At 49.5% G+C, this 12,848-nt stretch overlaps 1 protein-coding gene across 4 annotated transcripts; it reads left to right on the top strand.

Moving 5' to 3' along the window:
- Window positions 1–440: 440 nt before the first annotated feature.
- On the top strand, window positions 441–10,566 carry LOC123149769 (1,4-alpha-glucan-branching enzyme, chloroplastic/amyloplastic). 4 transcript variants are annotated; one of them, XM_044569500.1, is made up of 7 exons: window positions 441–658; window positions 770–850; window positions 1,229–1,433; window positions 1,545–1,614; window positions 1,897–2,163; window positions 2,263–3,130; window positions 10,101–10,566. In XM_044569500.1, exons 1-7 carry the CDS (start codon window positions 569–571, stop codon window positions 10,425–10,427), a joined length of 1,908 nt encoding a protein of 635 aa, XP_044425435.1. In that variant the 5' UTR covers window positions 441–568; the 3' UTR covers window positions 10,428–10,566. The 4 variants fall into 4 exon arrangements, with proteins under 4 accessions (XP_044425435.1, XP_044425434.1, XP_044425437.1 ...); XM_044569499.1 differs by having other exon boundaries at window positions 10,071–10,565; XM_044569502.1 differs by having other exon boundaries at window positions 10,054–10,279.
- The last annotated feature ends 2,282 nt before the right edge of the window (window positions 10,567–12,848 follow it).

The raw sequence follows: 12,848 nt of genomic DNA, 5'->3' as shown, positions 1-12,848 counted from the left end.
CAGATCGGGAGGACTTTTTTTTACTGTGCCCCTTAAAAAAGTTCATGTTGGAGTCGTTTAGGGGGTTTGTTCAGGTGGCAAAATCACTTCTTTTTTTTGCGGGGAAAAGGCAAAATCACTTTTTGTGGGCGGCGTAGCATAATAATATAATAACAAAGTAACTAAAACAGGAGATTTTCTATTTTAATCGTAAGGACACCATTTTCCCTTATTAATGCTATATAAAAGTCATCAAAACATGACAAACTGTTTTTTTTAGCAAAAAGTCGCAGACTGATGAGACACGCGAGGGCCCAAACCTTTTCACTGGCTTTACCGCTGGCCCGTTACGCACGGGCGCTCCCCGACCGTCCACGTGGCACCCGGCCCACCGGGCCCCACAGATCCGCCTCGTCTTCCTCGTGCCTCCCCTCGTCAGTTGCTACCACTCTGTACTCCACTCTCCCGTTCCGTCTCCGGCGCCACGCTCCTCCTCCGGCCGCTTGAAAGCGCGCAGTGCCACGAGCCCGGCGGAGATTCTCCGCCGACGCTGACAGCTCCGCGGCGCCCCGCCGTGCCGTGGAAGACGATGCTCTGCCTCGCCTCCTCCTCCGCCTCGCCCTCTGTCCCGCCGCGCCCCTCCTATCCCGCTGCTGTCCGGCCCGGTCCGGGGATCTCGGTGAGCCTCCGAGATCTGTTCTGTTTTATTCTTTTAACGTTCTCTGTTCTGCTTGCCCATGGCGAAGTTCTTGACGGCTCTGATGCGACGATGCTGACCGGTCGCCTGCAGGGTGGCGGCGGCGCCGGCGGCAATGTGCGGCTGAGCGTGGTGCCCGTGCCGTCTTCGCTTCGCTGGTCGTGGCCACTGAAGGTAAACTTCTTCTCTGCCTGTCCAGATTCGCTGGAATTCTTGTGCAAAATATAATACTAGTACTAATAATAAACCTGAATTCGTCCATTAAACACCCCTTTGGGTCTCAAATGTTTCAAGAAGTGGATGTGATTTTAATCAAATTTCTTTACATATATGTGGTCCATACATAGTATAATCTCTGCTGCGATATTTCAACCGTACTACTTGCTATTCAACAGAAATGTGCATAATCTTTGATGAATGTATCAACCAATTAATTGCTGCATTTGTGGTAAATATAATTAACTGATATAAGCACAAGATTATGTGTTGTATCTCTGCAGCTTGTTCAGTTCTAATCTGCTGCCATCTCTAACTGTCATTCATATATGCAAGGCCAATAGCAAGATTTCTGTTCCCGAGACTGCGCGGGAACACAAAACTGTGGCAACAGAAGATGGTGTCAGCCACCTTCCCATATACGATCTGGACCCGAAGCTGGCCGAATTCAAGAACCACTTCAATTATAGGATGAGAAGGTATCATTACCAGAAACATTTGATTGAGAAACATGAGGGTAGCCTTGAAGAATTCTCTAGAGGTGAGCTCTTGTTCATGCATTCGAAATGCTTGTATTTAATTTGTGACGCCCACGGCACAAAAGCGCATACTTAGCTCTGTGTCTCTGGCCTTCATATGTGCACATACTTAGGCTATTTGAAGTTTGGGATCAACGCAGAACCTGGTGCAACGGTATACCGGGAATGGGCCCCTGCAGCAATGTAAGTGTGTGATTTGCCATGCAGCTACTTGTTACTCCTACTTGTTAATGCCATGCAGCTACTTGTTAATAGTCCTGGGTTAACTCGTGCATATCATTAAAATGCTGATGAAACTGTCCTGGGATGTTAAGTTGGTGCACTACAGAGAAAATATGAAAAAAGTTTTCCCTTTCCTGATCATGGTCATGGTTGACTAGTCCTTATTTCTTGACAATACTTACTTCTCACTATCTTTAGTAGATTCATATGTATTTACTTGCAAGTCTTTACTTTATGGTGAAGGGAAGCACAACTTGTTGGTGACTTCAACAACTGGAATGGTTTTGAGCACATGATGACGAAGGATAATTTTGGAGTTTGGTCAATCAAGATTCCTCATGTCGAGGGGAGACCTGCCATCCCTCACAATTCCAAGGTTAAATTTCGATTTAGGCATGATGGAGTATGGGTTGAACGGATCCCCGCATGGATTCGTTATGCAATTGTTAATACCTCTAAATTTGGAGCTCCATACGATGGTGTTCATTGGGATCCACCAACTAGTGAAAGGTCTAATTTCAGTAGTTTGAGAGCTGGAAATTAAGTAAAACCCAAATAAGATAAAATAAAATAATGTGGTGACATGATATTTTTATCTTTGTTTTGCAGGTATGTGTTTAAGCATCCTCGACCTCGAAAGCCTGATACACCACGTATCTATGAGGCGCATGTGGGGATGAGTGGTGAAAAGCCTGAAGTATACAGAGAATTTGCAGACAATGTGTTACCACGTATAAGGGCGAAAAACTATAACACGGTCCAGCTAATGGCAATCATGGAACATTCCTACTATGCTTCTTTTGGGTATCATGTGACGAATTTCTTCGCGGTTAGCAGCAAATCAGGCACTCCAGAGGACCTCAAATATCTTGTTGACAAGGCACATAGTTTAGGATTGCGTGTTCTAATGGATGTTGTCCACGGCCATGCAAGCAAAAATGTGACAGATGGTCTAAATGGCTATGATGTTGGTCAAAGCGCACAAGAGTCATATTTCTACACAGGAGACAGGGGCTATCATAAACTGTGGGATAGCCGGCTGTTCAACTATACCAATTGGGAGGTCTTAAGATTTCTTCTTTCCAATCTGAGATATTGGATGGACGAATTCATGTTTGATGGCTTCAGATTTGATGGGGTTACATCCATGCTATACAATCACCATGGAATCAATACGTCGTTCACTGGAAATTACAAGGAGTATTTTGGTTTGGATACCAATGTAGATGCAATCATTTACATGATGCTGGCTAACCATTTAATACACAAAGTCCTGCCAGAAGCAACTATTATTGCTGAAGATGTTTCAGGCATGCCAGTTCTTTGTCGGCCAGTTGACGAAGGTGGAGTAGGGTTTGACTATCGCCAGGCTATGGCTATTCCAGAGAGATGGGCCGACTACTTGAAAAACAAAGATGTCCATGAATTCTCAATGAGTGGAATATCACAGACTTTGAATAACAGGAACAAAGATCAGGTATGTTCTTTCTCATTTGTTGTTGTGCATGGGTGCATGTTTTCTCGGGTGGGGTAGCTATTCTATGGACTTATGGTTCAAAGGTGGGGGACTTTCTTTGCATGGTTGGAAATTTTAATAAATGTAAACACTTGGGTGGATGACTTTTAGTACCTTCTTTGCATAGGCTATCACAATTCTATTCAGACAAATGATCATAGTAACCACTAGCCAACTACTATTATGGACCATAGCATGTCCAAGGATCCAGTGTTGTATATCCTTGACTTTGTGTTGGTATGTTGAAACAACAACTTTAATCTTCACGCAAATATTCAGTCTATTGTTGGCCATAAGACTATGACGTTTCTCTGGATGGGCATGGAAACATATGTTGGTATCTCGAACTTGGAACCTGCTTCGATCACCTATAATTGGTCGTAAAAAATCCACAACTTTGGAAGCTTTTGGACGGCTCCAACCATCCAGGGTTCCCCACAAACTTTAGAGTGACATAAGCTTCAGGAAGAACTCAAGGGAAATTCAAAAGGGGCCAAGTGGAATCACAAATCTACTGTTCCTTTTTCTCTCACTCAAATCAAAGATTGATGGGTTGTAGAGGGAGGATAGTGATGGATAAGTCTGTGTACTAGGGTCCTTGTGGGGCTGCAGCACATGGTCCTTGTGGCAGTTAGGAGGATAAAGTCCTGGACCATCAAGGACTGGCTGTTAGGATAGAGTTCTGTTCTTGACCATCAAGGACTGTCAGTTAGCATCTTAGACTAGCATCTTAGACTAGCATCTTAGACTGGCATCTTAGCAGCATCTTAGCATATGCCTTGGCTGGCTAGCAGCCTATAAATATGTATCCCCAACCCCTCGGATTGGTATGGCATTGTGTGAGAAATAAACCAACGAAAATTGTCCCAACTCTCCTAGTGTCATCCACAACTATCAATGCTCAGGTTGAAAGGTCTAACAAGTGGTATCAGAGCCTCGTTAACCTGCACCCTGAGCATTTCCTGTGAGCAGCCCAAGTCGGTAGCAGCAGCTGCTCCGTCTGCCTCTGGTTACCTTCCTCCCTCCGGACTGTCGAGCAGCATCTCGTCTTCATCAGCCTCCTCTTCACGCAACAGCCCCCCTGCAGCGAGCCATGTCTGCAGGTCGCTCTCAGCACCCAATGAGTGTCGGCAACCACGACAAGGCCAGGCTCACGTCGCACAGGCGAAGGAGGAGGAGACGGCTCTGTTCATGGCGCATGCAAGCATTGAGCTACCCTCGGCGACTCCAGTCGCAAAGGCTTTCATCCACCTCGATGAGCCAAAAGCACACGCTCTTCTCGGCGATGGCTCCGGGAAGGACAAGGCTACGGGGTGGTGCCTCGACACCGGCGCCACCCACCACATGACCGGTCGAAGGGAATTCTTCGCCGAGCTCGACTCCGATGCGCGAGGCTCCGTCAAGTTCGGGGATGCCTCCGCTGTGGAGATAAAGGGCGTCGGCTCCGTCATCTTCACCACCAAGATGGGAGAGCACCGGCTGCTCACCGGTGTCTACTACATCCCCGCGCTAAGGAATTCCATCATCAGCTTGGGACAGCTGGATGAGAACGGCTCACGCGTGCTGATTGAGCATGGGGTCCTACGCATCTGGGATCGCCAGCGTCGCCTTCTCGCCAAGGTGCCCAGAGGTGAAAATCGACTCTACGTCCTTGATGTGCAGGTGGCACAACCGGTCTGTCTCGCTGTCCGTCGAGACGACGAGGCGTGGCAGTGGCATGAGCGCTTTGGGCACCTTCACTTTGAGGCCCTAAAGCGTCTAAGTGCCAAGGAGATGGTGCGAGGCCTGCCATGCCTCGACCATGTGGAGCAGTTCTGCGACATCTGCGTACTGACGAAGCAGAGACGACTCCCCTTTCCCCAACAGGCGAGTTTTCGGGCTAAGGAGAAGCTGGAGCTCGTGCACGGAGACCTGTGCGGCCCGGTGACGCCAGCCACACCAGGAGGTCGACGCTACTTCCTGCTGCTCGTCGACGATCTCTCCCGCTACATGTGGGTGATGATCCTCGGCAGTAAGGGAGAAGCGGCGGACGCCATCAGGCGCGCGCAGGTTGGTGTGGAGGCGGAGAGCGGCCGCAAATTGCGCGTGTTGCGCACTGACAACGGCGGCGAGTTCACGGCGGCTGAATTCGCGTCGTACTGCGCCGATGAGGGCATCCAGCGCCACTACTCCGCGCCGTACAGCCCGCAGCAAAACGGCGTCGTCGAGCGGCGCAACCAGACGGTTGTGGGGATGGCTCGGGCTCTCCTCAAGCAGAGAGGGATGCCGGCTGTCTTCTGGGGAGAGGCGGTGCTAACGGCCGTCTACATCCTCAACCGCTCTCCTACTAAGGCACTCGACGGCAGAACTCCGTACGAGGCCTGGCATGGGCGGAAGCCGGCGGTCTCTCATTTGCGGGTCTTTGGCTACCTTGCGTTCGCCAAGGAGCTCGGCCACATCGGCAAGCTCGACGACAGGAGCACTCCGGGAGTCTTCATCGGCTACGCGGAGGGCTCAAAGGCCTACCGCATCCTCGACCCAAAGACACAACGTGTGCGCACAGCGCGAGACGTCGTGTTCAACGAAGGGCGAGGGTGGCAATGGGACAAGGCGGTGGACGACGGCTCGACGCCGACGTATGACGACTTCATTGTCGAGTACGCTCACTTCAAGGAAGCTGGGGGAGCAAGCAGCTCCTCTTCACCGGGCACGTCTACCCCGGCCCCCAAAACTACATCGACTCCGGCGCCTGCTACACCGACGACACCACAACCGGCGATGCCGCATACTCCAGCCCCGGCGGTCGCCACTCCGGGCTCGTCTTCATCAGCACCAGCTCACGCAGAGCACAACCCGATGAAGTTCGCTTCCCCGCTCACTCACGACGAGGAGCGGGTCGACGCATGGTATGGAGGCGAACCGCTGCGGTACCGTATGATGGATAATGTGCTCGGCGACCAGCCGGTGCCAGGACTGGTGCCACGTGACCTGGAGGGGCAGCTACAGCTCGTGTGTGAAGACGGCGAACCACGGTCCTTTGCAGAGGCCGAGAGAGACGCGGCATGGCGCGCCGCGATGAAGTTGGAGATGGATGCGGTCGAGCAAAACCACACCTGGGAGCTTGCTGATCTCCCTCGAGGTCACCGCGCAATCACCCTTAAGTGGGTGTTCAAGCTGAAGAGGGATGGAGCCGGCGCCATCATCAAGCACAAGGCTCGTTTGGTGGCCCGAGGCTTCTTGCAGCAGGAAGGAGTCGACTTCGACGACGCTTTCGCTCCCGTGGCACGGATGGAGTCCGTGCGACTTCTCCTTGCGCTGGCTGCCCAGGAGGGCTGGCATGTCCACCACATGGACGTTAAGTCGGCATTCCTCAACGGCGACTTGAAGGAGGAAGTCTACGTGCATCAGCCACCGGGGTTTACGATTCCCGGCCAGGAGGGCAAGGTGCTCCGCCTGCGCAAGGCTCTCTATGGCCTGCGGCAGGCACCCAGGGTATGGAACGCCAAGCTGGACTCCACGCTGAAGAAGATGGGTTTCGAGCAGAGCCCGCATGAGGCTGCCGTCTACCGACGGGGGAGTGGAGGAAATGCCCTGCTGGTGGGCGTCTACGTTGACGACCTGGTGATCACCGGCACCAAAGATGCAGAGGTGGCGGCGTTCAAGGAAGACATGAAGGCCACGTTCCAGATGAGTGACCTGGGGCTCCTCTCCTTCTATCTAGGGATTGAGGTGCACCAGGACCACTCCGGGATCGCGCTTCGACAGTCCGCCTACGCCAAGCGCATCGTTGAGCTAGCTGGGCTCACCGACTGCCATCCAGCTCTCACTCCGATGGAGGAGAGGCTGAAACTAAGTCGCGACAGCACGACGGAGGAAGTGGATGCTACGTAGTACCGACGCCTTGTGGGGAGCCTTCGCTACCTCACTCACACACGACCGGACTTGGCATTCTCCGTCGGCTATGTCAGTCGGTTCATGGAGCGACCAACGTCGGAACACCAGCAGGCAGTGAAGAGGATCGTCCGCTACATAGCAGGGACCCTCGACCACGGCCTCCATTACCCTAGGTGCCCTGGGGCGGCACACTTCGTCGGGTACAGCGACAGCGACCACGCCGGCGACATCGACACCAGCAAGAGCACGAGCGGGATCCTCCTCTTCCTCGGCAAGTGTCTCGTGAGCTGGCAATCAGTCAAGCAGCAGGTGGTGGCCCTGTCCAGCTGTGAGGCTGAGTACATAGCGGCCTCCACCGCCTGTACTCAGGCGCTCTGGCTTGCTCGACTGCTTGGTGATCTTCTCGTTCAAGACACCAGAACGGTGCAGCTCCTGGTGGACAGCAAGTCCGCCCTGGCCCTGGCAAAGAACCCCGTGTTCCACGAACGGAGCAAGCACATCCGACTGAGGTATCACTTCATCCGCAGCTGTGTGGAAGAAGGGAGCATCGAGGCAAGCTACATCAACACCAAGGATCAGCTCGCAGACCTGCTCACCAAGCCCCTTGGGAGGGTCAAGTTCCTCGAACTTTGCTCCAGGATTGGGATGATTCAACTCTCCCACAAGACGACGTACAAGACTTAGGGGGAGAATGATGGATAAGTCTGTGTACTAGGGTCCTTGTGGGGCTGCAGCACATGGTCCTTGTGGCAGTTAGGAGGATAAAGTCCTGGACCATCAAGGACTGGCTGTTAGGATAGAGTTCTGTTCTTGACCATCAAGGACTGTCAGTTAGCATCTTAGACTAGCATCTTAGACTAGCATCTTAGACTGGCATCTTAGCAGCATCTTAGCATATGCCTTGGCTGGCTAGCAGCCTATAAATATGTATCCCCAACCCCTCGGGTTGGTATGGCATTGTGTGAGAAATAAACCAACGAAAATTGTCCCAACTCTCCTAGTGTCATCCACAACTATCAATGCTCAGGTTGAAAGGTCTAACAGATAGAAGCTCAAAGTGCTCAACAATGATAGAAAGCTCATGTATGGTCGCCTCCTTCAGTTGGGGAAGAATGGCAACCTTTCGTATGGTCCTCGATTTTTGAACTTTACTCGGCAATTCAGATCAGCTTGCAGCCTCCCGTGCATCCCAGATATCTTGGGTCCTTCTGGGAAATACTCTCTTTAGCCCCCCCCCCCCCCTCCCCACACACACGCACACACAAGCAGGTCGGGATGTTTTGGGGTCCTTTTGCTGGCAAGAATGACAATTCCTCAATTCCTAGGGTATCTTTTTGGAGTGTGTAGGATTTTTTAGGTCGTCAATCTCCACTCTTGTTCCTCTGGTAGACTCCTGTCAATAGTACGGCTTCCCTATGACTCAAAGATATGAAAAAAAATCTATGATTAAATTTAAAGATGTAGTCTTTTTTTTCCTTGAGTGGTCTCTAATAAATGACTCATCCACTCTAGAATATCATTAGTACCCCAATAGCCCGTCATTATCACCGAATCCTACTTTTGGGCTAAAGATGTCATTTTAGTTGGCAATTGGAACAAGCAAACAAATACAGTATATTTTTGGACTTGTCACCTCAAAGAAGCAAAACTATCTTTCTTGGAAAAAAGACACCCAAAAGGCATCTTAGATCTGATAATTATCAACAAAAACAAAAAAACAGTACAATGGAATGACAATTAGACACAGAATGACAAGTAGAAATAAATACCTTAAAAATCATACTAGCCTCCTTCAGATTGTACACCATCTTTCGGAGATTAAAAATTGCACTCAACCGACAATAAAGGAAAGGGACGCCTAAAAATACCCTCGCCATACTAGGCTTTAAAGACCGCAATAGCCACTCTCTGCTTGAGAAAAGATCTAAAACACGCTGAAGAAGCATCGGTTGGTGCATCACCCCACTTAGTACAAGAGTTGGAGAAACCAAATCATGCCGTAGAAGAACACGTAAGAAGATGTCGAAGTCGCTCCACAAATAGCCAACCATTTGCTCTCCTTGATAGGCACATCAATTGTAAAAATCCGAAGACAGTCAACAAATTTGGCGACGCAAACTCTTACAGGCCCTTCATCGGTGCCTGGTCGAACATCGTTGATGTAGAGAGATGCCGAAGAGACCTTGTTCCAACATGCCATCATCGCCATCACTTCGTTAATGCAGCCAGGTATACAAAACTGAGGGGAAAAGAAAAATGAGACAGATGGGTCCCCACTCTTGTGGTCGACGAGGCCAATGGACGGGGAAGAAGAGCAGGACCGATGCGATGGCATGGAGGAAACCTTTGACCAAAAAATGAGGCACGCAACACCAGGACTTTCCAGGGCGTCACCCATTCTAGTACTACTCTCGTTCAAGCATGCTTAACTTTGTTATTCTGATGGGATTCGTTGCTTTACTGTTGGTATAAACCTTGAAGAAGCAAAACAATCTTAGACTGAAGCATGACTATTATCTTGTAAATCTGTGTCCCTCTTGTATTATTTGTATATAAACTCTTTATCATGTTAGAACAAGTTTGCATCATGTCCATAGGCCAATGATGATGTTTAAAACCTTGGCATAATGAATGTTTGACGATGCTGGCATAATGAAGTTTTGCGGATATATGAAAATCTTAAAACTCAAGCAACAAAGAATATCCATCCATTTGATGTCCAGCAAGGTATAATGTGTGGTCTAGGTTGGTAAGTGTTGCTACGTTTTAGACGTACAAGCACGTAAAGTCTAGGCAATCCTTTCTAAAAAGAGTCTATCTTATCCCTATTGGTCTAGATGCATCGTGCCATTTTAAATTATGTTCGGCTATTGCAAGTTCAAGTATAGAAACATAACTTTCCATGTCTAATTGTAGGATGCAAAATATTTAATGTTTAATTTGCCATACAGAAGTTAGTCTGTTTTTCATGATTCACCGTTGTAACTTATTTCAACCCTACTCATGTCTAGTAACTAAAACTTAATAGGATGCAATTGAAACTATGATTGCACAACAGACGACTCCAAGATCAACTTTGGATGTTGCTTCCGAGATACCCCCCCACATAAGTTCCACAAGCACGTTCGGACATAATTCCCAATTAGAGACAAGCCCATTGAAGTTGCCAATTATTCAAGCTCTTGAGGCTCTACTACTGGCTGAAAGACAGGGTGCAGCTGCACTCCGAGATGCAACTGACATCATGAGGAGGCAAATAGAGCAATCAGATGCACTCCTCACCAAAACCAAACAAGAGATGGATGAAGTTAGAAAGAAGCAAGCGAAGACCGACCAAATTCTTAGGCTTCTAATATCCGGAGCTCAGGGCAATCCCACATCATAATCTTAGTTGAAATGTTGATTCTCTTTGTGAGCTTGTCATGTGAGGATGTGTATGCATGAACTCTTAGATGTATGTCAAACGTATGTGAGTGTAATACGGTGTGAACTAGAAATTATTCATTCTCCAAATTATGTAATAATCAATTCAAATTGTGTGATAATTTATTGCATATGCTTGATTAAGATGCGTTGTCAATTACAAGGTTGCCTAGAAATGATCTGTGCAAGGATGGGCAGCTAATGGTCCGAAGCAAATCCAGGTCGCCAATTGGCTGTATGTTATGACACACGAATTTCATCACAAAGTATATTAATACCACGACAATTTGGGCTGGCCCCATTGACCTAAATATGTCTTAAATGGGTTCTATGATTACGACAATTTAAAGTTTGACATAGAGCGATGCCACCTAAGCGGGCCGGCGCGGGCTGGCACAGATGCAGACCCCGTATAATGGACCCGTAAAAAAGCATATTCGTGGAATATGCTTTTTTACGGGTCGGCTTCTGCGGGTTCTGATCTGACGCAGCCCCTCCCGGCCCGCAAAACTTAAATTTGCAACATAAATTGATCTAGCATAATGCTTTTCTTTGCTTTTGCAACAACATTAGATACAAAAGATATCACCAAATCTTGGCTAGAATAGCAAAACCAAAGAAAACAAGAACCACAAGTATGCATTTCAGAAGATATCCAACTTCCATAACTGCTCCCACTAGTTGAAGCAATATCTTCTCCATGCACTCATTGTTGATCTGCGAATTCTTGATCCTGCTTTCTTCATTCTTCATCTTTGGTTTCAAAGAAGTAGACGTTGCTTCCCCTCTAGTTGCACATGCAGCCGCATCATTGCCATGGATTGTACCAAGAAGTGCACTAACATCTATTAAATTTCTTTCTATCAACAAATCAATGTATTGGCCTTCCCCAAACCAAAATGAGCATCCTTCGTCCTACACAAAAGAAGCTCACAGTGAGCTACCGCAATCGAACTAAAGAATGAGTCATGAAACGAGCTACCGCAAGTGCATGTACCCCGCCATTTTCGCATTTGAAGAACACCCATCCGGGGTGCTTCGGCGTGCTCAAAGTGAGCCGCAGCACTTTCCGCGTGCAGTCGTCGCACTCTATGAGCGGCATCGGCAAGCCACAAAGACGCTGCGCGAGCACCGAGCCCGGTGGACGGCCGGATGAGTCCATGCCCGCAAACCTTCGGCAACGGCGGGCGGACGAACTCGCACCTGCATGCGGCGATGCGCCCTTGCCTGGGCTGCGGGAGAGGCTCCCGACCACTCCATAGCTTGGGGCAGCAATCAACGGCCGGAAAAAGCCAAATCCGGCGGCCCGCGATGAACTGCCGCAGATCTGCAAATCGGGCGGCCCGCCGACGCAGGGGGGAAGGGGGGAGGCCTCGTGCGCGTGGCGGCCTTCCGGCGTGCTCCTGCCGGCTGCGGTCGCCGGAATCTTGGGCGGCGGCCGGCGGCGGTGCGAGAGGGGAGAGGAGAGGTGGTTGGTGGGAGAAAGCGCGGGATGAAATGTCCCCCCACCAACCGCTTCCGCTTATATACAGTGCACCACAGCCGCGAGGGGGAAACCCGCGTTTTCCCGGGTTGGGCTCGGGATTTTGCCGCGCCCCTTAAAAAATTTTGCGGGCTGGGACGGGATGCGGGGTCTGATCGGGCGGGTTTTTCCATCCGGCCCGCATTTTGACGGTTATTTTACGGGTCGGGGCGGGATGCGGGGTCTGCTAGAGTTGCTCTTAGACATTTGTCATAAAAGGGCGCCATTTGTCATAAAAGGGCGCCACATGAATGATTACATTGTTCTCCACGTGGAGTCAACTGGCGTGCTAGCAATCAGGGTCTGACGCCGAGCTATTCTATGATGGAAATAGTGACGGTTTCCTAGTATATTCATGGCAGGAACTTTCTGTCATAGAATTCACAGAACCCTCTTCATCATGGAAAATGTCACGCGCGCCTATGATGAGAAAAAAGATGTTTCGTCTAAAAAAACCATCTATGACGCGACATTGCCATTGTGGAGGTGGCAATTAATTCGATGCTGTAAGCATAATATGGAGCGTGCACCTTCTCTCTATGGGGAATTCCCAATAGACGCGAGACTAGAAGACCCAATTTGCCGTATGTATCTAAAAAAAGACCCAATTGGTGTATGTATCTCACTGTTCCGTGAAACTTTCGCGTTCCTTTTCCTTTTCGGATACTGGTGTGTCCCTCATGGCGAGTGGTGATAATGTTTTTCTCAATGGTGTATTGTAATACTAACAAAAAGAAAACTACCCCCTCTCATGTTGCTCCACGTGCAACGGGGAAGGAACCCTAGCCGCCGTCTAGCCCCTCCCCCTCCCCTCGGTCATCTCCTCTCTTCCTCCTAGGACTCCGCCAAAGGGCACGGCCT

Source organism: Triticum aestivum, chromosome 7A (genome assembly GCF_018294505.1).
Source record: "Triticum aestivum cultivar Chinese Spring chromosome 7A, IWGSC CS RefSeq v2.1, whole genome shotgun sequence".
Taxonomy (NCBI): Eukaryota; Viridiplantae; Streptophyta; class Magnoliopsida; order Poales; family Poaceae; genus Triticum; species Triticum aestivum.
This window is presented reverse-complemented; position numbering and strand designations above follow the sequence as displayed.

Coding starts and splice junctions, on each gene's coding strand:
- LOC123149769 (XM_044569499.1), top strand. CDS start 569: ATGCTCTGCCTCGCCTCCTCCTCCGCCTCGCCCTCTGTCCCGCCGCGC. Junction 659..769: donor GGCCCGGTCCGGGGATCTCG/GTGAGCCTCCGA, acceptor GGTCGCCTGCAG/GGTGGCGGCGGCGCCGGCGG. Junction 1,615..1,896: donor GAATGGGCCCCTGCAGCAAT/GTAAGTGTGTGA, acceptor TTTATGGTGAAG/GGAAGCACAACTTGTTGGTG.